The sequence below is a fragment of the Asterias amurensis genome, chromosome 18, assembly GCF_032118995.1.
Source record: "Asterias amurensis chromosome 18, ASM3211899v1".
Taxonomy (NCBI): Eukaryota; Metazoa; Echinodermata; class Asteroidea; order Forcipulatida; family Asteriidae; genus Asterias; species Asterias amurensis.
In genome coordinates this window covers 16,214,498-16,240,656 of record NC_092665.1, presented here as the reverse complement: position 1 = coordinate 16,240,656, position 26,159 = coordinate 16,214,498, and the positions used below count along the sequence as shown (strand labels likewise).

Sequence of the window (26,159 nt, the reverse complement as noted above, 5' to 3'; positions counted from 1 at the left end):
CATAAAACCTTCCTTGGTGACGAGTAATGGGGAGAGGTTGATGGTATAAAACAATGTGAGAAACGGCTCCCTTTGAAGTGCCATAGTTTTCGAGAAAGAAGTAATTTTCCATGAATTTGATTTCGAGACCTCAGATTTAGAACTTGAGGTCTCGAAATCAACCATCTAAACACACGCAACTTCGTGTGACAAGGGTGTTTTTTCTTTCATTATTATCTCGCAAGTTCGATGACCGATTGAGCTCAAATTTTCACAGGTTGGTTATTTTATGCTTATGGTAATATACACCAACTGTGAAGGCTAGTCTTTGACAATTACCAATAGTGTCCACTGCCTTTAAGTAAAAACATGTAGTGTCATCACAACTTCATGGTTGACTTTGGGGACTTTCATAGAGATCTGGAATATCCTGAAGATAATCAGCGTATTCTGACCGAAACGTCGACAAACTTGTCTCACCATTTAGGTCAGGCTACATTTAGGGCTCGGGCTACGTTTAGGTGTCACACACACCATCGAACCCGAATCGTAACAACGCAACACTCGCCATCACACTAACACTAATCAAGATTGGTCTAAATGAGATCGCATGGACATTTAGCGGCAGTTACAAAATGCAAATTATACTTTTAAGAAACAAAAACAAAGAACAGCAGCTACACTATAAAACAAGCAAGCTTACAAAACATTTGGTTATTAATTTGATTCTTTGATTTATTGGTATGCAATGTAGCTTTTCGGTAGGGAAAAAGGAATGTTAATACTGGGCCCAGGAGAAACAACACCCTAGCAAATCGTGGCTACCTGGAAAAATAGTCTGGTCCATTGTTTTAAATTGAAACTTAACACTACAAATGACATTGTGTATACAGGGAGTATGACAATACAGTGAGATAATGAGCTATGGGTAAGTTAAGAATTCATCAGACACTCTAAAAAGATTTCCGAGTTTTACCAAATTCCGAGTCCATTAAGGCCTGACCCATTGCAGGGTCAATATAATCCGGAATCTGTGTCAAAATGACCCAGACATGGGTCGAACTAACACAGAGTTTGAGTTTAAAACCCATTTGTAACCACTTCTTGGGTAATAGTCTGAACCGCAAATGGGTCAGGCCCTTGGCACCCTGAATATGGGTCAGTTGTGACCTGGCATCCGGGTCAAGTCTGACTCCTGACATCCGGTTCACTCTGACCTGTGAGTCTTCTAGAGTGTAATAAAACTATACTGAGAATAGTGTCCTGAGAATGGGCCCAGCTGCGAATGTTAGAAACAATAGAACTAGGTATAGTACCTTGACGTATTGCATGCAAAGTAAACATTTATTAGATATTGAACCACCCTTTTTCAAGAAGAGGCTTCGTGATCGAAATAAAAACTATACAGTAACTGATATTCTTGATATGACTCGGTATTTATGTTTCTTTCATTTTCGACACTTTGTTTGCTTTCACTGAATCGTATTCTCTTTCGAATGCAAGGTAACAAAAACAAACTCTGATGACTTGCTATTTTGATATTTAATTAAGCCAAAAAAGGTTTGGCACAGTGTTTTGGATGAAACGCACTTTTTTTAAGGCGGATCCCGGAAATGTGGGAAGGGTAGGGAGAGTCGTGTTTAACTATGATACTAGACTTGTGCAAGTCTCGCGCGTATTTGAACTTCCTAAACCAAGTTTTGATCCTAAGCATTGAATGTTATGTGTAAAAGATTCGGTTTATTGAAACTTGTTTATACGTAGTTTATGGCTGCAAAATAATGTGTTGTAAGTTGGGACAGTATAGCCAATGAAATATAATTAGGCCGTAATAAAGTAACTTTACAATCAACGAAGATTTATATGATTTTGTTTCGGAGGTAGTAATGTGTTAACATTTTTTATTTGTCGCACAGGAACATTATTCTTTATTTTAACAGACTGTTTTTTTAATTTTTCAGAAAATTGTGTAAATATATTTTTAAAAGATCAAACAAACAAACAAACAAACAAATCTTCATTCGACTTTTGTTTCGCATTTACAATACGCGCGAGAAACTTGCACAATTTATTCATCACAAATGTATGAAAATGTTGTCTGCTGGTAAGGGTTGGGCGTGCGTAATAACAATCAGAGGTTTCTGAATTTTGATAAAAATATTGTGTTTATCCATCCTCCTTAATATTCAAAAGACTACTCTTGACCTGTCCTCAACTCATTTGATATCATCATGTACTTCACCATTATCTGTATCTAATACTTCTTCACTTATTATTTGAATTATCTTTATCAGCTGCCTTTGACTCCACGTGGTCACTCGCGCCCGTTGCTGCCGGTTTGAAAACAAGTACATGAGAAATGCTAGCGCCCTCAAGTGTCGTCTCTCCTTTAATGTTTGTAGGCTCCTCTTGTGGTATATTTTTAGCGGCTGACTTGTGTGTTTCTTCATCAAGCGTAGCTTCAGCTGCCTGTTCTTTATTTATGGACTCTGATTTTTCTTCTTCTTTTGTAGCCTCAGTCCAGGGAGAAATGTTACTAGCGCCTTCAAGTGTCGTCTCTCCTTTGTTGTTTGTGGACTCGTCTTGTGGAATTTTAATGGTTGACTTGTGTTTTTCTTCATCTAGCGTAGTCTCAGCTCCCTCTTCTTTGTTTCTGGACTCTGCTTCGTCTTTCTTAGCCACAGCCACCACTTCATTATTTGTGGGTTCTGCTTCTTCATCTTTCTTAGCTTCAGCTTGTTCTTCTTTTTGTGTAGACCCTGCTTCGTCCTCGTCTTTCTTAGCCTCATTTTGCTCTGCTTTTTGTGTAGACCCTGCTTCGTCCTCGTCTTTCTTGGCCTCATTTTGCTCTGCTTTAATTCTCGCCTCCTCTTCTTCTGCTTTCTTCTTGGCTTCTTCTTCTTCTGCTTTCTTTTTAGCCTCCCGTGCAGCCTTCTTTTGGGCTCTGATCTTAGCGAAGTCAATATGGCACACCATGCTTTCATTTTGCTCGCCGTATCCTTTACGGCTAACCAACCAGTAAGTGTTCATCATACCCTTTCCCTGAAAAAAAAACCCAACATATTGAGACAATTTATATTTTTAAATCGATGTCAAGCAATAAACTCACTTATACTGTACCGTTCAAATCAAATCAAAATCAAATCAAATTAAATCAAATCAAATCAACAGAAAAAACGAAACCAATGAATTAATTGATGCAATCATGACTGATTCATTTTTGAAAAAAAAATCTCTTAATTTTTTTTATTTGTGTCAGATGTATAATAATGTTGTATAGTTAAGTTACATTGGTTTGCTTTTTAGCGCTTTGATCTGGTTGAAAAGGCGCTTTACAATGCTGTACTGTAATGTAGGTATGCATGTATTGAAACTGAATTCAGCTCAATCAAAATTACTGGAATTTACTTTCAATTTGCGCTCTCTTTTCATTTTAATGAAATATTATTCGCAATTTATTTTGTGATAGCACTGACTAACTCTAAAAGGTTTTAGCTCGTCATTGAGATATTAAGATTGACGTTTCTCATTAGACATTTTCCCGTGTGTCCTCGAGAAGGAATTAATAATTCCATCTCTGATGACATTTCTGCACCTGAGGGTGGAGAATAATTGTCAAGATATCTTAGTGTAGCTCTAAGTATAGCTGCAACGAGACTAGCCTCCGACTCAAGGGTGCTTCAAATTTTTCCAATAATCATTGGTAATTAGAAACAAGAGTCGTTAATGATAGCACCCTATAATCTCATGAGGGAAGTATAGACCCGGACAATCTCTCGCTGAGAAAAAGCCTGGTATAATTTCAAGCAGAATTTAAAAACTTTACTCATGCTCAAGCCACATTTTAAGGAACTGCTTAATAATCACAAAACATAGCTTAGCATGAACAATTCTGCTCACAAGCAAGAACAAGTTTATCATCCAAAATACCATCTCACACATGCCATCTCTGGCTGGGTTCTCTTTTTTTGCTTATTAGTTTTGCTCAGCCTGGTCGGGCCTGTTGAGGAGTTCCTTTGTTTCTGTGATCATTGATATTCGACTAAGGTTTGCGTTGTACTTGAACATTTATCTCTATGAGTAATTGTGTCGGTTCTTCAACGTGGTGAAACAACGTTTCGATCAGTATGCTCTGAATGTCTTCATGAGAATGCTGTTGTCAGATGCAATACACATATAACAACTCACCATTAAATACATTCATGTAATCAGTGTGGATTAACTGTGTGACAAAATCACACCGTGGCATTTTTATAAACAACTCCGAAACCTAAGCGCATTTCAGATACTGATTTCTGCAGCATCCACTTGACCATTAGGAAAGTTTGAATCCGAAAACGGCAAATTTATTTTCACCCAAAGACAGGACAGATCTATCAAACAGTCTCACCTTGATGTTAATTTCTCCTCGCTTTTCCATCTCGTACGAACTGTCTTTGGACAGGGCCATGTATGTGACGTCACTGGCGTGGATCTTATTTGCTGAAAACAAAATGATTCAATCTAATCCACATCAGAGCACGTTATCACCATGGTAACAAGTAGAGTAATAAACATCGAAATAAATGGCGTACGTATCCAACAGAACAGATATAAAACAAAAACATGTTACAACACAACATGAAATAAACAATATAACACAATAGCGTATACGTGAGATAACAAACGAACATAAAAATACCAAAAGCGAATATTATGTTTAGAGAAAAATATAATTTAATTGCCAAAAAATAAACGAACTCACGTAGACTGTTTGACTCCATTCTTGAAGCTGTATTTACGGTGTCACCGAAAAGACAATATCGAGGCATCTTTGAACCAACGACACCCGCAACACACGGCCCTAAAACATACAAAGAGGAAATTGGAAGATTATGAAAATTCCTGAAAAGGGCTTTTGGGCTTGGGTTCCCTCATATTCTAGACCCATCAGAACCTTTAAGATGTTACAATTCAGGTGAGTTACAGACTCTGTGTATCATAAGAACAACAAAACCACACTTTAAAGACAGTGGACACTGTTGGTAATTGTCAAAGACTAGCCTTCACAGTTGGTGCATCTCAACATATGCATAAAATAACAAACCTGTGAAAATTTTAGCTCAATCGGCCATCGAACTTGCGAGATAATAATGAAAGGAAAAACACCCTTGTCACACTTGTGTGCGTTTAGATGGTTGATTTCGAGACCTCAAGTTCTAAATCTGAGGTCTCGAAATAAAATTCGTGGAAAATTACTTCTTCCTCGAAAACTATGGCACTTCAGAGGGAGCCGTTTCTCACAATGTTATCCATGAACCTCTCCCCATTACTCGTCACAAAGAAAGGTTTTATGTTAATAATTATTTTGAGTAATTACCAATAGTGTCCACTGCCTTTAAGACACATTGTGGACTATTTATTTCTCACATTGATGACTATATCACTGCTTTAAAGGAAAATCTGAACTCTCAAGGAGGTTTAGAGAAAATCCTGAAATATTATGTGCGTCACATTTGTGTATAATCGAGTAAGCTAAAAACAAATATCAGGCAAACAAAACAATATTCTTTAAAATTATAAACAAAAATATAAAGTTTGTCATTATTAATTTTTTCTTTAAACTTATCATAAATGGTTTAAAAAGCAATTTCATAAAACAAATTCAACTACCGGTACATGTTTATTACACACATTTCTGTCGGTGCCAATAATATATGCGTCTTTTATGTTCTGCACGGACACACACAAACATAATTTCATTAGAGTAAGAAACCAACTACGAGATATAATAGCCCCTTGTTTCCGCAGCAGGAAGTCCTACTCTTCATAAAACCCATAAATTAAATTTTAGTAAAGGCCTACCCTTTACCCCGGAAACCCTACACATTGTCATATTTTAACTTGATTCAATAATCTCTTGAATTTGAACTTTTGGGGTTAGTGTATTTAATAAGGATGTTTTTCAACGGGTTAATGCTAAGGACGTTGATTGGATTAAAACTGGATTGGGGGTTTTAGTGATCGATATTTTTTCCTCTTCTTTTAGGAGCAATTTATTTTATATAAATATTATTAAAAAACATTTTGCTCAACCAGTTAGGAATATTAAGTAATAGTGTTCCTCGAGCATCCCGGTAAATGCACTTATCTTGTTGTGTCTTTCCTGCTGTGAGTGTTTTTCCGGAAAACCGAATTTGTTATCATTCGGGAATATTTTTCATTTTATGTACAGATGTTTAAAACACTGTAGTAACTACCTGTCATGATGACATTATTGTAATATTTCCATTGCTTTAATCACATCGTACCGGCAGTCGTCTCATATAAGGCCATGATATCCTAAGTTGGACCATACCACATGTCATAGAGGGGTGTCAATCAACAGGGGTTAGTGATTTGGTTTGATGGGGGCAAGACAAACTCTGCCAGTATGTTCTTTGTGCACAGAATTTGTATGTCAATTGTCAACGATAGATCAAACAAATTAACAAACTTAAATACTGAGGCAAGTTATAACCCAGGTTATAACTGAACACGTTAACAACTCACTGGATAAAACATCCTATGAGAAATACAAAATATCCCCCCGCCCTTAATCTAGGGGGAAAGCTTGCCAGCATATTCTGACAACGACTCGAACCAAAGGGGGGCATTGCAACCAAACAGGTGTACGCTGCGGGATAATAATTAGTTCTTGTACACCAAGAGGCAAAACCAATTACAAACACAGTACAAGAAAAATAATAGCATAAATAAAAGAATGTCCAAATTTGTAAGAGTAGTAAAATTTGATCAATTGGTTGAATTTATTTGAGTAAAAATACAGCAAGAAGGTCGAATACATACAAATACATACACAGCATCGAGAGGTTGAACAATGAAATTAAATAAACCAAAATATAACTCTTACAGAAGAAAGAAAAACTGAAAAAAAATCATCTAAGGATATAGCCCCTCAAACCTTAGTTCCATTGGGTCCTTTTAATGACTTTCCTTTTCAGAATTTGAGAATTTTCTTTAAAAATCGAAACCCTTACCAGTGTGAATACCGATTCTCAGTTCTAGCTTTCTCTCCGGGTCGTGTGGCAACTGAACCTGCTTGATTGCACTACGAAGGTCTAGGGCCATCGTTGCGATCTCCCCGGTATGTTTATCCCCGTTGAGATGAGGGCAACCACTGACCACCATGTACGCATCTCCAATCGTCTCCACTTTATATACATCGTAGATGTCGATACGGCCATCGAAACACATGTATAAACGATTCAACATGTCCACAACCTATGGGAAATAAAAGATAAAAAACATCAGTAATATTTTGTATAGTATTTTAAGAAACAATTTATGAGTTCAGTTTGAAAATTGTCTGGTACAACGACTTGCTTGAAGTCGCAAGCAAAGATCTCACAGCAGCAAATGCACACTCTCGTTTTGCATCCATGTGGAGACAGCTTTGTTCTTTCTTTTATCCATTATACAAAAGATTTCCCCATAGATTGTGTACACAACATTCCTTGAGGAGCACCGGTCTTTGGAATTCCCGTATGGAGCCCCCCCCTTTCCCTGCGGTCTCAAGAAGGTACCGAAATAAAGGCAATGGTAGCTGGGTTTGTGAAGTTGGCATGGAAACATTGCGGCCATTGTATACATCAGTCTATTGTTACAACAAATAAGTCGACCAGTGCATATAACTTGATATTTGGAGGCAAGGAACACACACACACACAGATGAATGAGGTTGCAACACAAAAACATTTCCCCAAACCATTTAACATAACAACTGTCTTTATACTTTGAACAAATCTAATTTTAACTGCAATTTGTGACGGTAAATAAGCAAATATCAGTGTATGAACATTACTCACAGTGATTCCGCTTATCCTTTCAAACATCAACTAGAACGCCAAGAACATACATTGATGTCTTAAAGATAGGCCAAGGTCTCTCAGGCTGGGGGTGGGGGAGGGGGGAGCCTCAAAGCATTCAGATACATTTGCCGACAGTCCCTACCGTGGCAGAGTCTTTTTAAATGACTACAGAACACAATCTACACGTAATCTCGTGACAGATTGAGGTCAGGCAGGAAGAGACATGAATAGTTAAGAACGAGGCACAGAGAAAAAGGAAAGCAGTCGCAGAAGATGGACAATTCAAATACTTTTGCAGATATTTATGTTTGCTTTATTGGGGAAAAACGCACTGTGTGTTTAACACATGCTTTGATTGAAACAGAAAAAGCTCCACAGAAAAAAACAAATCTGAGTCAATCAAGAATAAATAACACAAACAATACCCAAAAAATAGACATCCCCAACAAACAACCACCGCATACAATAATAATAACAAGTAAAATTAAGATATGAAAAAAAAATACAGAAAATAACGAAAAATACAAAACAAATTGAAACAAAAGAGCATATAAAATAAATTAATAAATAAATGGTTTGAGATAATTACAAAATGTCACACGATTGATTTATGAGATAAAAACAGAACGGCGAGACGCACCAACAAAATGTTCCTCTCACATTTCTTTAATATCTTACCAACAAATCTAATAATTATGCCTGTTTTTCTGTATCACATCTGCTCCTTCCAAATTTCTCAATTTAAATTAAACTTATAGAATCGTTGATCTCGGAAGAGATTTAAAATGTATATATAGCTTGGGATAATTACTTCCAAGGACGAGCAATATTTGTTTTTCGAGGTGTTTGAAGTGACCCTTGAGAAAGGAATACTATTATACGGAAAGGAGAAATGAAACAATTATGAACGAACAGCCCTTTGAAGCAACTTTCACACAAATTAATCCACTTTGTTGTTGCCCCTTTTTAGTAAAAAAAAAAAAAGAAAGACAAAAAAAAGAGATGAAGATGGAAATGTAAAATGCACTTCATATTCATGTTCGGTGCTGCTGCATAGACTTTCCCGTGCAAGCTTTTAAGTCCAACAATGCTACCGCAAGCCTTTTTAATAACCAATTTGTATATTTTCAAATCCTACTGTCATGTCTGTTTAGTTCCCTGACCCATACAGTGTTTTCTTCTCCCGTCTTGGTATAAAGAGAACATACTGTTTTCTCCTTTTCAGCAATGTTTTGCTTTAATCAAGTTGAATTGTTGTATAGAACAAGAGAGTTTGGCACCATACGGCATTAACAAATTGTCTATAAATTGAAACTGTTGTCCCCCAATGTCACATTTTGTTAACATCATCAAGTAGCAATAAGAGATAGTATCAGGCAAAGGTCATTGAATTGTTTGTGTAGAATGTATTTAAAAGGATAACGGGGAAATATTTATTCAAGGTTTCTCGGAGTGCGATTAAATTAAAATGTCAAAAATAACCGTTCACGGAACGGCAAGTTAATTTTAACAAATTTTGTCATGAAGTTCGTTTGTGGTTATAGTTTTATTCGGTTGGCACATTGTGTCAAACAAATAGCATAATTTGTGGCTTGGTGTATTTTGAACGATAAAATACAACATCGGGTTGGGGTTAATCTTCGCATTTTTAAAAACTTGATTTTATAGCCATCTCTTGTCGCCAACGCTTTTTACTTCTTAATTTAAAACTTATGAGCTCCAAGAATGTCGAATTGTTTTCTTGCGTCGATAGTCGCTCTAGCTCTCCCTCTATAGCTACACGCTCTCAGAATCCGGTGTCGCATGCAATTATGTCCTCTATGCAATACTATCCGGAGGGCATTATTGCATATGCAATAATGTCCGCCGGACGGTTTTGCATATGCAATCGTGTCCGCCCGGACGCTGCTGCATAATGCAATTGTGTCCGCCCGGACACATTTGCATATGCAGTTGTGTCCGCCCCGTGCAAAACCGTCCTTGCAGTATAAAACGCCCTTAGTCGATTACAGTACACGTTCGCCATTTGTTATTTTACAAGCTAAGTGCATGTCATGAATGACATGCTGGGAAATGTTCGGCCGTTTGGTGTTCGCTGCAATCATAAAATACGTAAATAATCATGCTGCACTACGTAGGTTCAGTGCGTGCACGCTCGCTTACGCGCGCACATACATGTACAGTCATGCACATGTCCACCGGACGGTTTTTGCATAGCCCCGGACACTATTGCACATGCAAAGGTGTCCGGAGCGAACAGTTTTGCATGGCGGACACAATTGCACCTGGCACAGGCTTAGCCGGAGGAAAAGGTTTCATCAAGCGTATTTAAAAAGGGCTTTAAAAGATGTCTCGAGAAGTGTAAGTGAAATATGGAAATGGGGCGACGACTCTCTTGTATTGGTTTAGCCTTGAATAATTTGGTTCATTTAGACTAAATTAGATCAACCGTAACCTACATGTGAGGGCCGTAAGCTTTTATAGTCGGCTTTAAAAGCTTTAAAATTTATCTGAGTGCCCCATGTTCGGGAACAATTTTGCCTTTCGAGCCCCGCTGAATGAGTTGGACCACGAGACATGAACATGAACATGAATATCATTAAATACACTCATTCAAACTATAAAATGAGTGCCGCTGTTAGGACTAAACAGGTGCTTCAATTGAGGGTTTTAAATCAGGTGGCAAGAAGTGTACCTTCATTCACATTAATCTTTGACGTGTTAACCCAAATCATTAGAAATTAAATTGAAACGGGCACAATTGGATTTCCAAGCTGCTAGTAGGCAGTGCACACCCAAAAGGGAACAAAGAAATGTTCACAGAGTATGTGTTCCATAAAACTGTATTTTAGTGAAATTGTAGCGATATTAAAGCCATTGGACCCTTTCGGTAAACAGTGTTGTCCAAGGCCCACACTTTGTGTACCACAACTTCTAAATCAAATAACAAACCTGTGAAAATTTAGGCTCAATCGGTCATCGGAGTCGGGAGAAAACAACGGAAAAACCCACCCTTATTTACGCGCGTTTCGCCGTGTCATGACATGTGTTTATTAACATAGATCCGTAATTCTCGTTAACGAGAATTTATATTGTTTTGCTGTTTTCTCAAAAAGTAAAGCATTTCATGGAATAATATTTCAAGAGAAGTCTTTCACCATTGCCTACTGTAAACCCTGTAAGTTATTTGTAAATCTGTAACCTTTTTTTTTCTTAACCGAAAGGGTCCAATGGCTTTAAGACCGAGTACTTATAACATACAGACAATAGGTCCACGATTGCTATTCTAAGGAAAACAATTAGGTCCTTGTTTGCCAGGACAAAGCGTGGAGCAAAGGAGGGTGCACGCCTAGGGGCTATTATTAAACACTTGAATGTGTGCGGGTTGGGGTGGGGTACCATACCTGCATAGGTGTTATCTGAGCAGAGATGGATGTGAACCCGACAATGTCAGAGAAGAATATTGTGACGCTGTCAAAGCTCTCAGCGGGCACCGATTTGCTCCTCCGTAACTGATTGGCTACGGTCGGGGGTAACATTTGAAACAGCAGCCCCTCCACGATCATCTTCTCTCTTTGTAGCTCTAACGTCTTCCCCTGTAGCCTCTTGATATAGTCTTGAATCCACCCGGTCATGCTACACGCTGAGTGAAGAAGCAAAGGGAACGAGATGACTACGAGGATCGTGACCGCGAACTCCAAGGCAAGCAAACGGGTCGTGGACTCGATTTCAAGGGTGAGATGTTCGATGAGTCGCGCTCTCCGGTTGCGCTGGATCTCAAGCAAGATTACAAGAAACTCCTCCGAGGTGTCCAACCACCTTAAGGCTTCTGCAAAATCACACTTGCCCGTCCTCTCTACAGTCGTCTGTCTTATCTTAGACATCTCTTCAAGAATTTCCCGGGAAATATTTCCATTAAACTCATCTTTAAAGACGTTCAAAATATCCTCATCAATGTTAACTGCATGAGCAAAGAAAGCATCTCCAATGGAACGAGTTGACTCAAATCCCAGAGTTGATGTTCCTGCGTAGAAACTTGCCCCACCATACATGTTCCTGCTATAATAATCCTTCGCTAACATCAGCGAATCGTAACTTGCAATACAAACTCCAGAATTCTCAACTTCAGATTTACTTATAAGTTTCGAAACAGCCGTTACTAACGAACCGGTAAGGTTGTAGTAAAAACCAACCCCTGAGACGGAAGAGATTTGGTTTGGGCGGGAACGGTGCACTTTTATCGTCTGCAAAAAGTCATTGATTGGAATGGTTTCAATGGAATCTAAAGAGGCACAATAGGTTAAGGTACATGTACTCCAAGCAAGGTCAGTGTTTGAATAGCTTTGACGAAGACCAGCTTCAAAAGTTAAAATTTCAGTTAGGTTTGAAGACATATTAGTCGCACAGTTACTATGCCACGTGTGCCAGAATTCAGACATGGCACTTTCAACTTGCAAGGAGTGCAAGAGCGTTTCATCACCCGTGAGGTTCGTGAATCGAGTACGTGCTTTATGGAGAGCAAACTCAAGATTAGTGAAGTGTTGAATATCGACCAGAGACGAGAAAATAAGAGCGAGTGAAGCCAGAGCGCAGACCACACCAAGGCGGGCAATCTGGAGCCGTTTGCCCCTCTCCGAAGACAGGTCTGTCCTGCAGACAACGTTCCCCAACTCGGTGTCCGAACCCAGCGGGGCCACGCTGTTTCGTCGGCCGTAACTTTTGGTTTTTATCAGGCAGGTGCAGCACATTATCTCCCGCGCAGATTCCATCTGGGCTAGTCGTTCAACTTGTCCTTGTATATGCGGGAATTTTTTTTCTTAACCCATGGACGGCGAAGAAAATGATATAAACATATGACCAGAATAATCAATATAACCCGTCATGGCTATTCCTACCCTTCAACATTTTGATATCTTCAATGCGCACTGTACAAGCCTATCAGATTATTATACATTATTTTGATATCTCCACACGCACCACTTCAACATGTATCTCCATGTTGGTTGATACAGCATCAAGCTGATGGGTCTGTTTATATGACAATCGAATCCTCTCAGCTCAACAAACAGTGACGTGTTTTTAATGTAACATTTGTAGCGTGTCCAGATTTCACAGTTCAATGGTTAGGAACATCAGTGATAGGACCTTTTGCTGGGAGTGACTTTCGAATCACGGTGTTCTGATCCATCAGGGATTAAATTAACGTCACCTACGTAAACACACATTATTATGTGTGTTTACGTAGGTGACGTTAATTTAATCCCTGATGGATCAGAACACGATTTTTAAGTGACATTATTTATAAATAATCCTGGAATCTTACAAGAACTGATCGTTCAATAACTTGACGTTCGACCGCTATGTTCTGACGATCTTCAGGAAAACAATTGTGACGTTAAAACTCATGGATCAGAACACGATTTTCAAGTGACATTATTTATAAATAATCATGGAATGCACAGGAACTAATCGTTCAGTAAATTGACGTTTCGACCGCTATGTTATGTTGGTCTTCAGGAAAACAAAAGTGATGTGAAAATTCAATTTAAGCTTTAATTAGCCCTGGCAATGCATGTACATTGTAGGCAAAACACGAACAAATGCAAAATAAACCTCTAATTAAACCAATGGGAAAAGATTGTCAGCAACACAACGTACCGCAGGGGCGTTGCAGCCAAACAGGTAAACAATTATAATTTGCTGCAGGGTTAAGTAATTGTTAGTGCAAAATTTCATATTAGTTATTTCTTTTGCTCCTCAAATCTCCGCCAAATCAGAAAAATCAAAATATGCTCTTATCTCGAGGTAGTCTAACTCACAACCAGCATTATAAAAAACCAACCACTTATATGGATTATTTATTTGGTCTTCCCTCAGACAACATTAAGGTGTCCTTCAACTATTTCCAATGCAATAAGCATCGCCTTTTATTGCGCCATCATGCGACAGTCATTCGTAAATCATCGAAATATTCATTGATGAAATCCCCTTCGAATAAAAAGGAAGAAAGTTAGAGAGACGGAAAACAACAAAACAAGAAAAGAATCAATCTGTGCTAAGAAGCATCAGTGCGAGAGACGTTTCGATTATGCACCCATCAAGTTCAATCTCACCACACTGTGATGAACACTAAGAATCAGTTTCATTGAAGCAGATGCAATCTTATCACCGAATTATACAATAGTAAGTAAGTTTATTCAAGCGATACCACTTCAAATGCACTGGTTATTATTATATTTCTGGCTAGAGTGATGCCTGACGGGATAACGCGGGAATGGAGAACCCTTCACGTGATTTGGGTGTTTACGCTAGAGTGTTGCTTGTATCTTCACACAGTTCGATGTTGCTTTGGATATTGAGGGCTTTGAATTTAAAAGTACGTTTGATGTTATAAACTGATCAGCAGTTGCTTTTTAATATCAAAGGTGGTCTTGGTCATACACGGCATGAGATGTTTTTCTAATCGTGATAAAGGCACATTTTATATTGGGGATTTTCAACTATTGTCGGTTCGAAACTCGAAGTGTCTTGTCATTTGTGCTGGCTTGTGTCTTGTGTCGTGACTTGCCGTGTCGTGACTCGACGTGTTTCGTGTCTTGTGTGGCTTGTCGTGACTCGTGACTCGGCGTGTCGTGTCATGTCTCCTGGCTTGTCATTAATGACTCGCCGTGTCGTGTCACGTCGTGTTGTCGTGGGCCTTTGTGTCGTGACTCCGCGTCATGCCATCGTAACGTATTGTGAGTTTTGTTTCACATTATTTACGTGTCGTGTCACTTTTAGGTACCGTTATGCCGTAATGCAAATGCAATTTATTTGTAACAATGAACGATTGACGCTGTCTTTATGTATCTACTGTATGTCTTTAACTACAATCTTCTCCCAAAGTCCAAGATATTATATCAATATCATTTACATCGCATCAAACAGTGTGCAAATAACGTGCGCGATGACAATGTATTAAATTGACCGTCGAGTTAGATACCCGAGGTTGCTGCCATCTCAAGCATTAGCCAATCAGTGGCCTTCCTGTTTAGCAAAGAGGTTGTCCTTGAGCAAAGAGCAAGAACCTTTGAGATAATGGATTCGTGAAAACCTTTTTCTAGTGACCAGTAACAACAACGACAACAATTTGAAACGGCTATGGACGTACACAGATGAAGGGTTTTATTAAAGCATTGGAATTTAATATCAAGAAATAGTAATTATGAATAATGAATTAGTGCTGGCTGCACAGTTTAAATGGTCAATCGAGATATGGATTGGTTACTTTCATCCACCACTAAACAATTTTTAAAAAATCAACATGACCACAAAAGACTCTTAGATATCACAAGTTTTTCCTTCCTGGCGTTTTAATTCAATTTGAAGGTTGTTGGCTTTGCATTAAGTTCTCAAGGTCACTGATGATGGTGCGAGATGATGAATTAGTACGAGGAGTGAGCACTCACGCACCTGAGCGGAAACAGACTCAGCTTTCCCCCCGGTGTTTCGTCGCCATCGACGGTATAGTCTTTGCTCCGTGAACAGACAACAACTTGAGTTGTAAAGGCACTGGACACTATTGGTAATTGCTCAAAATAATTGTAAACGAGTAATGGGGAGTGGTGTAATATAAAACATTATGAGAAATGGCTCCCTCTGTAATGTAGTTTTTGAGAAAGGGTAATTTCTCACTCAAGCATAAGCAACAAGGGTGTTTTTTCTAACACAATCTCTTGTAAATTCGATGACAAATTGAGGCCGAATTTCCACAGATTTATTATTTTGTTTTATGCATAATATGTTGGGATACACCAAGTGAAAATGCAGGTCTTTGACAATTACCAAAGGTGCCCAGTGCCTTTAAGCACACTCAGTCATCCTTTTTTTTTTTTTTTTTTTTATTCAAGCTATGCTTTAATGGGGGACCGTGTAGGCTAGGTAATTGGTTGAAACGGGCTACAATCTACAACGTACTTTTTTAATACGTTTGTGAATGCAGTCATTATTCGTTATAATTATGCAAACAGTATTCGTAATTTTATGAAACAGCATTTTTGAGGAATTACAAGATAGTTTTGTAGTAGTTGATTTATTTTAACCTGACGTGCGATTGATCTCTTATGTCATCATTTTGTGGTCTGTAATGAACACATCACAATATACAACATATTTTATCTTACAATGAATCCCAATTTGTCCCTTTGTTAACGTCTATTTTTGTTAAGTCTCATTATTGTTTTAAGTGCTGGGTGATTGTTTTGTTGTTTGGACTGTTTGTAATACTTACTTATTAGCTATCGTGTGTTTTAAATGTTTAACCTTTAGCTCTTTTTAAAGATTTGTTTATTTTATAATGTACATGATCTAGTGCAATTCAACCGTATCGGTTGTCATACTGTTCATTTCTTTGTAATGTTTTTATGAAATAAACCAATAAATATAAATATAAATATAAATATAAAATATTTTATTCTTATCCGTAGCAGGAAAAGGAAAATAAATCACACGTTCGATTTTGAATCGAACACAGATACTTTTTGAGGAAAACTCTCCAAATAAACTTGACAAAGGTTACCTTTGTGATCAGTTATTAATGAATTGGTTTTTAATAAAACTGCAAAGTGTCAAGTGTGTTAGGCAATAAACATACCAATTTTAAATCGAGAAGCAACGAAAATTGTTTATACAAAATTAATGTGAAATGCCATCTTTAATTTTATTTCATTTGATGTTTTAGCCGACTCGTTTCAGACGATGACAACTGTTACATCTCTTCCATTCAAACAACGAGAATTCTGGCTGTTCGTCCACCCACCGTACCCTGAGCTCTCTGACCGGGCCGTGTCTCGGCTCCCAAACACCGGGTAAGTAAACAGCCGAATGACGGTGGTCCCATTTGAAGGTAACGTGAGCGAGGTACAACAGGACTGTAGCAAGACACGCGAGGAAAGTAGAAAATACTGGATGTCTGCATGCGGCACTCGACAAGTAAAACATGAAACTCTCGTTTTCTGAAACAGAGATTGAAATTGGGGATACAAATGAGGAGATAATCACTTTAAAACAATTGGGTGTCAATTTTTGGCGTAAAGATACTAGTCTCATAGCGCATACAAGTCTTGTCTGAAATGCGCACTCTGCACACAAACAAACGAGGTATTCCCAAAATGTCGGAGAAAGGATTTGTTGGAATGATGACGTCAGGTATGGGGTCAATACCCCAAATAAAGTACATGACAATCAATTTTGCAACGAGTCAGGAAAAGGAGGGTTAATAGTATATAAGGATTACAAAATTGTCCACTGCCATTGATGTTCCACCTCCAATAAACCAGTCAAAACTCTTTCATGGAGTATTTAAAGGCAAATCAACCATTATTGTTATATTTACAGGGAAACGCTTAATAACATGCGAATTTATCATATTAAGCATAATCAGTTGACTAGTGCAGAATCAAGTAATATGCTGTGTGGTTTGGAACTAGGTGAAGGTTATAAGGCAGATTGTCTGTCTTGCAAAAACATTCTCTTCCCTGTATTTTATGATTGCTATTTTAAAAGAAAACAACGTAACCAAGACTTCGATTTTTGTCCCGGATGAATCAGTTTTTGTTTTTCCAGCTGTTTCTTGACTAAAGATCATCCGAAAAATTTTCTTTTGTAAACAATGCAAAAAATTGTCCTTTTATTGTTTATTTTTATCGTGACAGAACAGTTTGAACAGAAGGTCAGGGCGGCGTGTGTTTGGAGACACGGGGGGGGGGGGGAGAGAAAAGGCATAACCTCAGATACCTTCAAGATATATCTTTTCCAGAAACATCGTACATGGATAACGAGAATCATCGCCCTCATCGGTCATTGAGGAAGGGAGAAAATGTTGATCGTCGCAAGGCGCCCTCATTGTCCACTCTGACAGAAACCCGTCCGCTAGTTTTGATCGCCGCCAAATAAAAGAGAAATAAAACCCGGATGTTGTGAGTCAAAAGTATATTATATTTAAAGTATAAAAGTTAATACTAATTTAAAAATAGTAGGCCTACATGAATAGTCTCATGTTTTTATTTCCATTTTCTAAAAATAATCTCGTCAGAATCTAATCTTACTGGTATGGCCTAAATTAAGGATAAGGAAAACAGAAAAACGTATGTTACGAAATTTTAAAATCTTACACTGTGAAACCGTTTTCAAAGTTAAGATTATCACTTCAATTGTGTACAACATTATCATGGCTTACTATGTCTACAATATGTTTAAACATAAAATGCTAAGATGGAATAAGTACCTATGCCAATGCATGTTGACAAGCCGAGCACCAGCGACAACGCCTTGATCCACTGCTGCATACTGAAAACCTTCTAGTGATTCAGAGTTTGATTGTTACCAGCGTAGATTCTGGACCAAAAAGGAACATTCAACCATCTTTTAAGAGTCTTACTTTATTTATGAAGCGTTTAAGAGACAGGCCCGTCTCTCTCGCTGCAAAGTGTAGAAACATGAACTACTGTGTTTGTTTGTTTTATGATGACGCGTCGCGTAGTAGCCCAACGCGCGTGTAGCTATCGCTGTACGGCGCCCAGGGGAGTATAGTGTGACGTCATAATGCCAATAAGTCTTTGTAACTGACGTCACATTTCTCCAGCAACGCGGGAATCTACTGATGGAGCAAGGCCATCACGCGTTCTTGCCAGATACGTTTCGGAATAAGGGCTTACAAGCTTTTTGTTTCAGCCAAGGTGATTTTTATTTTTTAGTAGTAACTAAAAACCAAACACAACTGCGTCACTTATTGGTGTAGTGGTAGGTATTGCACTCGTGTCATACGTCATTTATTTGCAACTAAAGACGAACTGGGTGGATTTCACAAAGGTAGTCCTAACTTAGAACTAGTCCCAGGCAATGCTAAGAGATAGGTCCTAAGTTAGGATGAGTTACTGGTCCTAACTTAGGACCAGTCCTATCTCTTAGCATTGCCTAGGACTAGTCCTAAGTTAGGACTACCTTTGTGAAATCCAGCCCTGATGTTATAAGGTGAGGCTGAGGTTTGAGGTAGTTTGAAAGGTTTAAAAAGGTCCACATTTGGGTCGGGAATACATCAATTAAAGGTCCATTATTAAAAAACATTGATCTAATTATTGCATGAACAAACACTAACAAACAAAGCCTTGGGTGAACTTAAAGGAAGGATATGATCATTTAATAAATAGCCTCGAAATATTGTGTAATTTCAATCCGAAAGCTTACCTAGTATGTAAAGATGGTAAATGGTTGTACGCATCCTGCCAAATCGTGTACCCCTTGTTTACAAATCAATACTGAGATTCTCTTTGATTCTGAACCCGAAAACAAAATTATTTCAACCGACGACCTTTTTGTTGTATACAATTGTAGTGGAATCCAGCACAATTATTTCATCTGAAGTTACCTCGTTGATCAGAAACCAATGTGAAACATGTATTCCCCATAGATCGACTTCAGACGACTTATGGCGAGTCAACTTTCCATGGTGTCTCTTTGTGAATGCTGCAATAGGAGATGCAGTTGATACCCGCATAGTCACTTTGTTAATGTGGATGGATTTGACAATCTTAATAAGTAACCAGATTCCCATCTCGTAGTGACAGAGTAGCCCCGGAAAAGGATGGGTTTCTATGGAAACTATTTTCTGAGTCTATGATTCATCTTTAGAACTGAGTAAATTATTATCCGTTTGGTTTGCAGACCGTTAAAGTTGCACAAAAATAACACAATTTCAAGGCATATTTATGTGAATTTAATGATTTAACTTCTAAACGTATGCCCACAGCATCATTGAAGCCAGTGTGCCCCTTAAACAATAAATCAAATTGGCTGTTATCGATCTTGCGACGACCCTGCTAATCGGACAAGGTTTGCTTTAGTTTGTTCATGAACGCAAAACCCTGTTTTACAAATTGATTTTGTTCTATTTTATCTGTAGGCTCTATTGTTCGAAAAAATTCTTTTCTCAGTATTGTTATAATTATTATTATTATTATTATTATTATTATTATTATTATTATTATTATTATTATTATTATTATTATTATTATTATTATTATTATTATTATTATTATTATTATTATTATTATTATTATTATTATTATTATTATTATTATTATTATTATTATTATTATTATTATTATTATTATTATTATTATTATTATTATTATTATTATTATTATTATTATTATTATTATTATTATTATTATTATTATTATTATTATTATTATTATTATTATTATTATTATTATTATTATTATTATTATTATTATTATTATTATTATTATTATTATTATTATTATTATTATTATTATTATTATTATTATTATTATTATTATTATTATTATTATTATTATTATTATTATTATTATTATTATTATTATTATTATTATTATTATTATTATTATTATTATTATTATTATTATTATTATTATTATTATTATTATTATTATTATTATTATTATTATTATTATTATTATTATTATTATTATTATTATTATTATTATTATTATTATTATTATTATTATTATTATTATTATTATTATTATTATTATTATTATTATTATTATTATTATTATTATTATTATTATTATTATTATTATTATTATTATTATTATTATTATTATTATTATTATTATTATTATTATTATTATTATTATTATTATTATTATTATTATTATTATTATTATTATTATTATTATTATTATTATTATTATTATTATTATTATTATTATTATTATTATTATTATTATTATTATTATTATTATTATTATTATTATTATTATTATTATTATTATTATTATTATTATTATTATTATTATTATTATTATTATTATTATTATTATTATTATTATTATTATTATTATTATTATTTTTATTTTTTACATATTATGCTGTTTTCGGGTTTTAATTTTTCGGGAGTGAAAATGTTGTTTATTTTTTTTTCTATGAAAAAATATTAATAATAAAACAATGGAATTATCTTTATATACGAAGCTCCGGCAATAGTAGGCCCTACAAGTCATGTTTGAAGATGTGCATAACAAAGAAGTGCTCATAATTTATTTTATTTATTTATTTATTTATTTATTTATTTATTTATTTATTTATTTATTTATTTATTTATTTATTTATTTATTTATTTATTTATTTATTTATTTATTTATTTATTTATTTATTTATTTATTTATTTATTTATTTATTTATTTATTTATTTATTTATTTATTTATTTATTTATTTATTTATTTATTTATTTATTTATTTATTTATTTATTTATTTATTTATTTATTTATTTATTTATTTTTTATTTTATTTTATTTATTTATTTATTTATTTATTTATTTTTTTTTGGGGGGGGGTTGAAGCGCTTTGAGGATCCTTGCATAAGGTGCTACATTGTTTACATATTTTCTATTGTTTGAGAACAAAGAAATCGCCGCAGAGTGTATATTAAAAGATAGCTGTGTTTTCATAATGGGTGAAAATGGTGTCACCGAGCTGGCAAATTGTCATTATCGATTTTGCTTGACTCGCGACGAGCAGTGCTCGATACAGATAGTGAACTCAGGGGCATTTTGGACTGACGCCTTAAAGACACTAGACACGTTGTTATTGTCAAAGACCAGTATGCTCACTTAAGTGTATCCAAATATATGCAACAAAGAATTTAAACTACGAAAGTTTGGGCTCAATTGGTCATCGAATTTGCAAGAGAATAATGAAAGAAAAAACACCATTGTTGCCCATATTTGTGTGCCTTCAGGTGCCTTATAAAAGGCTTCAGATCTGTATAGTCTTTTACTATTTAAAAATACATTTTTAAAGCACACTGAACGGTTGTGATGACAACCAGACTAGAAATGATCTAAGTGAATGTTTTAAGCTAGTTGCAGTCGTACAACATCAACTTGAGTGCAGTACCTTCAAATAAAAATTTGATGTTTAATGGTGTTTGAAATCCGAAATTAAAGGTGCCGAAGTCTTACATAATGATTGTTTTTTCTTTCTTCACCATTCAAAATTGAAGAGAGGGTGTACTGACTAAACCTAGACTGTCCCGGGCCAATTTCATAGAGCTGCTTAAGCAGAAAATATTGCTTAACAAGTTTTTGCTAAGCAACAATAACCAGGATACCAGTCACAGATATGCAAACTTAAAGGCACTGGGACACGTGTCTAAGACCAGGGGCCAATTTCATAGAGCTGCTTAAGCAAAAAATTTGCTTAAGCACGAAAAATAGCTCGCTTATTTAATTAACATGTTACTGGCCAAAATTTCATGCCATATACATTGCTTATGACTAGTATTTAGCTGTTGTTTACCTAGCATAACAATTGAGTGGAGTCTTGGCCGGTGATTTGATTTTACTTAGCAAGGATTTTTTTTGCTTAAGCAAAATTTTGTGCTTAAGCAGCTCTATGAAATTGGGCCCAGTATTCTCACTTGATGTATCCCAAAACTATGCATAGAATAAAATAAATTGGGCTCAATGGTCATCGAGTTTGTGTTGACATTACTTTGTTTGCTTTCAGATGCATATTAAAAGGCTTCCGCCGAAATCGTTTGTTATTTGAGGGAGAAATTACCTCTTTCACAAAAACTACGTTACTTCAGAGGGAGCCGTTTCTCACCATGTTTTATAATATCAACAGCTCTCCATTGCTCGTCACCAAGTAGGTTGTTATGCTAACAACTATTTTTAGTAATTACCAATAGTGGCCAGCGCCTTTGACCATAGACTTTGCACGCAAAATTCCCTGTGGAGACCCAGGTTTTTATATTTCCTTATTATCATGAAAAGCTTTTGATTTCCATTTGCTGTGTGTTTTCATCGGTCCCCATAAATAGCAAATATTACAACAGCAGATATTACATGCGTGTGTTCACACAATAAGTTACCACTATCTTTATTTATAGATCAATTAAATCAACTCACGGCGCATCAAATCCCTCCAAACTTGAGCTCCCGGTTCCAAATAAGGGAGATTCAGCAACAGATGGGTTTCCATAGCAACGCATTAACTGTGTCCGCTTTCTGATAATAACCTATCTCTTTGATGTTTGTTTATACACGGCGTAGGATTGGAGTTTCATTTAATATGATTTAGATCAGAAAAACTGGATGGTTTTCATGCTATCAACATAACTATTGTCAGATTCACGAACGAACGTGATTACAGATAATATACATATTTCATTTGTAATAAATTGTGTTATCAACATTATGAACACTTGCTTTCGGTTTTTGGTTCTTTGCTTTATTTGTTTGTTTCTATTGCTTCAGTCGTGTTTGACAGTTTAACGTACGAACGTGATTACAGATTACAGGAATAAATATAGACACATTTCATTTGTAATCATAATTATTATTAACATTTATTTTTATTTTTTATTTTTATTTTCTCTGTTTGGTTCCTTTGCTTTGGTCGTTTTTTTTTTTTTAAATGTTTGCCAGTGCCCATCTCGATTGTGATGCAATAACAAACAGTTTCCCCCGTATCTTATATAAAAAATAGTTTAATTAAATCATTTGCAGGAAAGGCAGTTCTGAAGTACCTGGCTGGCCCAGTTCACTAAAAAACAGTAATTAAAAACAAGGAAAGAAATTGACGCGTGTTTCTGATTATGGTGTAGTTTTTAACAGTCACTGGTATACTCAGTAATAACATTTACTCAGTAATAACAATTTATCCTTTGACGAATACTAAATTCGTCCTTGCCCTGGATTCCCAAATCTAAAAATAAACAGAAAAGGAACACACAAAAATCGGTCAGGTGATGGCCGTTAATTATTTTCAAACGTTATCCGCCAGGGATTTCTTTTTACAGAAAGATTAGTACACAAAGGCTTGGGCGTGGTCATTTGTCTTCAAACCTACCGCCAATTCTAGTGAAATTAAACTGTTTGCCAGTAAAAATAAAAAAAAATTGTGCAGCTCATAAAGACTGATAAGCACGGGGGTGGGGGGGGGGGGGTGGGGGTGGTGGGGGGGGAGCTATTTCATGAATAATTCATAGAATAGTAACAAGTAGTCACGTTTTCCTCAACTAGTTTACACACTTGATTAATAGCACGATAAAAAATTGTGCTTAGCTAAGGTTGCCAGCCAAGCCACAAAATACCATCAAGCACCTTGCTAGTTTTTGATAAGCAGTAATTTAATAAGCAATACTTTCTGCTAAGCGGTTGTTGGTAATTTTGCCCAGTTTGGAATTACAATGTAGTGAACATTTTAATAGCTGTTGTGAAACGAATTCTGTTACGGAAGGAGCACTCCGTAAGCTGGAAATATCTGCTTTAATATTCAATGCTAATTATTATTTTCTTTTCTACGAAAATGTTTCAGAGTGTACAATCAGCGGGTTTTACTAAAACCACTGTCTAAACAAGAACTTGACAAATTCACGATGACTTTGTGTTCACAATGAGTTTAAATTATTGTTGTTTAGAACTACAAGGCAGGTTGGTGCTGTTTGTTGCCGTTGATGTTTCTTTACTTAAATGCAGTAAAAACAAACTCAAAAACCCACATCTACAACACAAGCAAGTGTGACAATTATAGGCTAAACAAAATATAATAGTTGTTAAACAAATATTCGACAGAACCTGTCATCAAAATTCAGTCAGCTTTTAGAGACGTTTGTGTTTATAAAGATCTTTGCTGTCGTGGAAAAGTCACATCCGAGAGATGGTGTTGTTTGACCAGTTTAATTAATTCTCCTATTTAGGAAAAATGTAATTGTTAAAAAATATTTTCAACCAAAATCATGATCTATCTTGGTATAATTGCACATAATTGTTGATGGCCTCACGTGTTCACACAGCCTAGCTTAAGTCTTTAATCACAACTCAAAGTTGAAGCAGAAGAGTTAAGAACTCTGACTGTCTTTAGCCATCTTGGCAAAGTGGCCAGTTAGGCACGGGGGGACTTAAAGTAGCCGTCATCATCAGCTTCCAAGCAGAATAGCACGGGGCTCGAAGACGCACGGTGCGGCAGTGTGGTGGTACCGGTAATGACATTGAACTCACACATCCCGTAGTTAAGTTCGTCGCATTGTCGGTCATTTAATTTCCCGTCGAATTGGCTCCTCATCTCCACACAATGTTCCTTAGCATGATTGCTAGGTTGGTTTGAAGCCCATTCAAGGTAGACACATTCGTAGTCTCCCAAACCAGCCTGCACCCACCTTCCATCTGTCTTATTCTCTTCGCAGCCGATCCACAGTTCTCCTTCTAAGGTGACAGCGATCTTTTCCGTGAACATCTTCCAGATACCCGCATGCTCTTCCGGGGTGTCTGGGACGGCCATTTTACCCCCCATGGCCGAGCAGTCGTCCCGAGTATCTTGCCAAGTCTTCGTACCGGTGAGCAACTCGTAGCAAGAAGTGCCGAAGAGTTCTCGATGACCGGGTTGGCACGACTCCATGGCATACACGCAAACCAAACTCGTCAGAAATAGCAGCTTCACCATCATGTCTTTCAATGTTAAAAACACCTCAAAAGAAACGTCAGTTGTCTCTGTTTGGTGAAGACACCTCCAACGAAACGTCAGTTGGGCTTCTAAAAAGAATTACCGAACCAGATGGATATGTTGACGTGTGTGCAAAATCCCCGTGCGGTAAAAACGGTTTAGAATGTTCACCAATTATTCACACGGCCAGTGCACAGTGAAATAAATCACACAGAAATAAATGTTTCTTACCACAGGTACATACAAAATCGAAATTGGACTCAAACAAGTCGTTAGAAAGAAATCGATTCGATGACACTGACGAGTTAGCGATGTGACTTTACTAGATTTTCTCTCTGGGTCATGAAACTCGATTTCACGGGCCGTCGACTCAGACCGTCACAGTCGATTGCTTGGAGGTTATTCTTCTTATGAACGTGAGTGCTCACAATATTGTGCCAGATACGTCATCGTTGGCGTGTGTTTAGAATCCAACTGCGCCCTCTTTGATCTTGGGCGTAATATAACTCTTTCAATTTGTTTACTCTAAGAAACTGCATTTTGAACATGTATCTTCCCCTTTAGCTCTCCTTACAGGGACAGGCGACATTATTCTTCCTGTCGCTTAGTTTCTCTGTGGGGAGCATGTTTCGTGTTAGTCATGTGAAAGGGATCATAATTATTGCCCCCCCCCCGAGTTTCTTTTGGGTTTATTCCAAGTCATACATATTGATACCAAATAAATGAACAGAACGCAACCCTAGACATAGTGCTGTATGATGAGGTGCATCAACACTAGCAAATGAACCAAAACAATAAATTCATCATTTTATTGAATTGGTGAAAAAAAAATGAGCAACCCACCACATGCAGGGCT

General features: G+C 36.4%; 4 protein-coding genes across 5 annotated transcripts; all 4 read right to left on the bottom strand.

Annotated features, from left to right (window-relative positions):
* Positions 1-2: 2 nt before the first annotated feature.
* LOC139951076 (uncharacterized) lies at positions 3-7,928 on the bottom strand. 2 transcript variants are annotated; one of them, XM_071949902.1, is made up of 5 exons: positions 7,827-7,928; positions 6,999-7,242; positions 4,724-4,822; positions 4,370-4,461; positions 3-3,021 (listed from the first exon to the last, which is right to left on the bottom strand). In XM_071949902.1, the coding sequence occupies exons 1-5, from the start codon at positions 7,851-7,853 to the stop codon at positions 2,245-2,247; spliced, it is 1,239 nt and encodes a 412-aa protein (XP_071806003.1). In that variant the 5' UTR covers positions 7,854-7,928; the 3' UTR covers positions 3-2,244. The 2 variants fall into 2 exon arrangements, with proteins under 2 accessions (XP_071806003.1, XP_071806004.1); XM_071949903.1 differs by lacking the exon at positions 7,827-7,928 and adding an exon at positions 7,341-7,344 and having other exon boundaries at positions 7-3,021.
* Positions 7,929-11,191: 3,263 nt separating this feature from the next.
* LOC139950358 (uncharacterized) lies at positions 11,192-12,598 on the bottom strand. The gene has a single exon (XM_071948979.1). The coding sequence runs from the start codon at positions 12,596-12,598 to the stop codon at positions 11,192-11,194; it is 1,407 nt and encodes a 468-aa protein (XP_071805080.1).
* Positions 12,599-16,098: 3,500 nt separating this feature from the next.
* On the bottom strand, positions 16,099-18,334 carry LOC139950582 (uncharacterized). The gene is made up of 3 exons (XM_071949333.1): positions 18,094-18,334; positions 17,604-17,738; positions 16,099-16,822 (listed from the first exon to the last, which is right to left on the bottom strand). The coding sequence occupies exons 1-3, from the start codon at positions 18,152-18,154 to the stop codon at positions 16,545-16,547; spliced, it is 474 nt and encodes a 157-aa protein (XP_071805434.1). The 5' UTR covers positions 18,155-18,334; the 3' UTR covers positions 16,099-16,544.
* Positions 18,335-24,745: 6,411 nt separating this feature from the next.
* Positions 24,746-25,303, bottom strand: LOC139950357 (tetranectin-like protein). Its single transcript, XM_071948978.1, has one exon. It carries the CDS (start codon positions 25,301-25,303, stop codon positions 24,746-24,748), a length of 558 nt encoding a protein of 185 aa, XP_071805079.1.
* Positions 25,304-26,159: the final 856 nt, after the last annotated feature.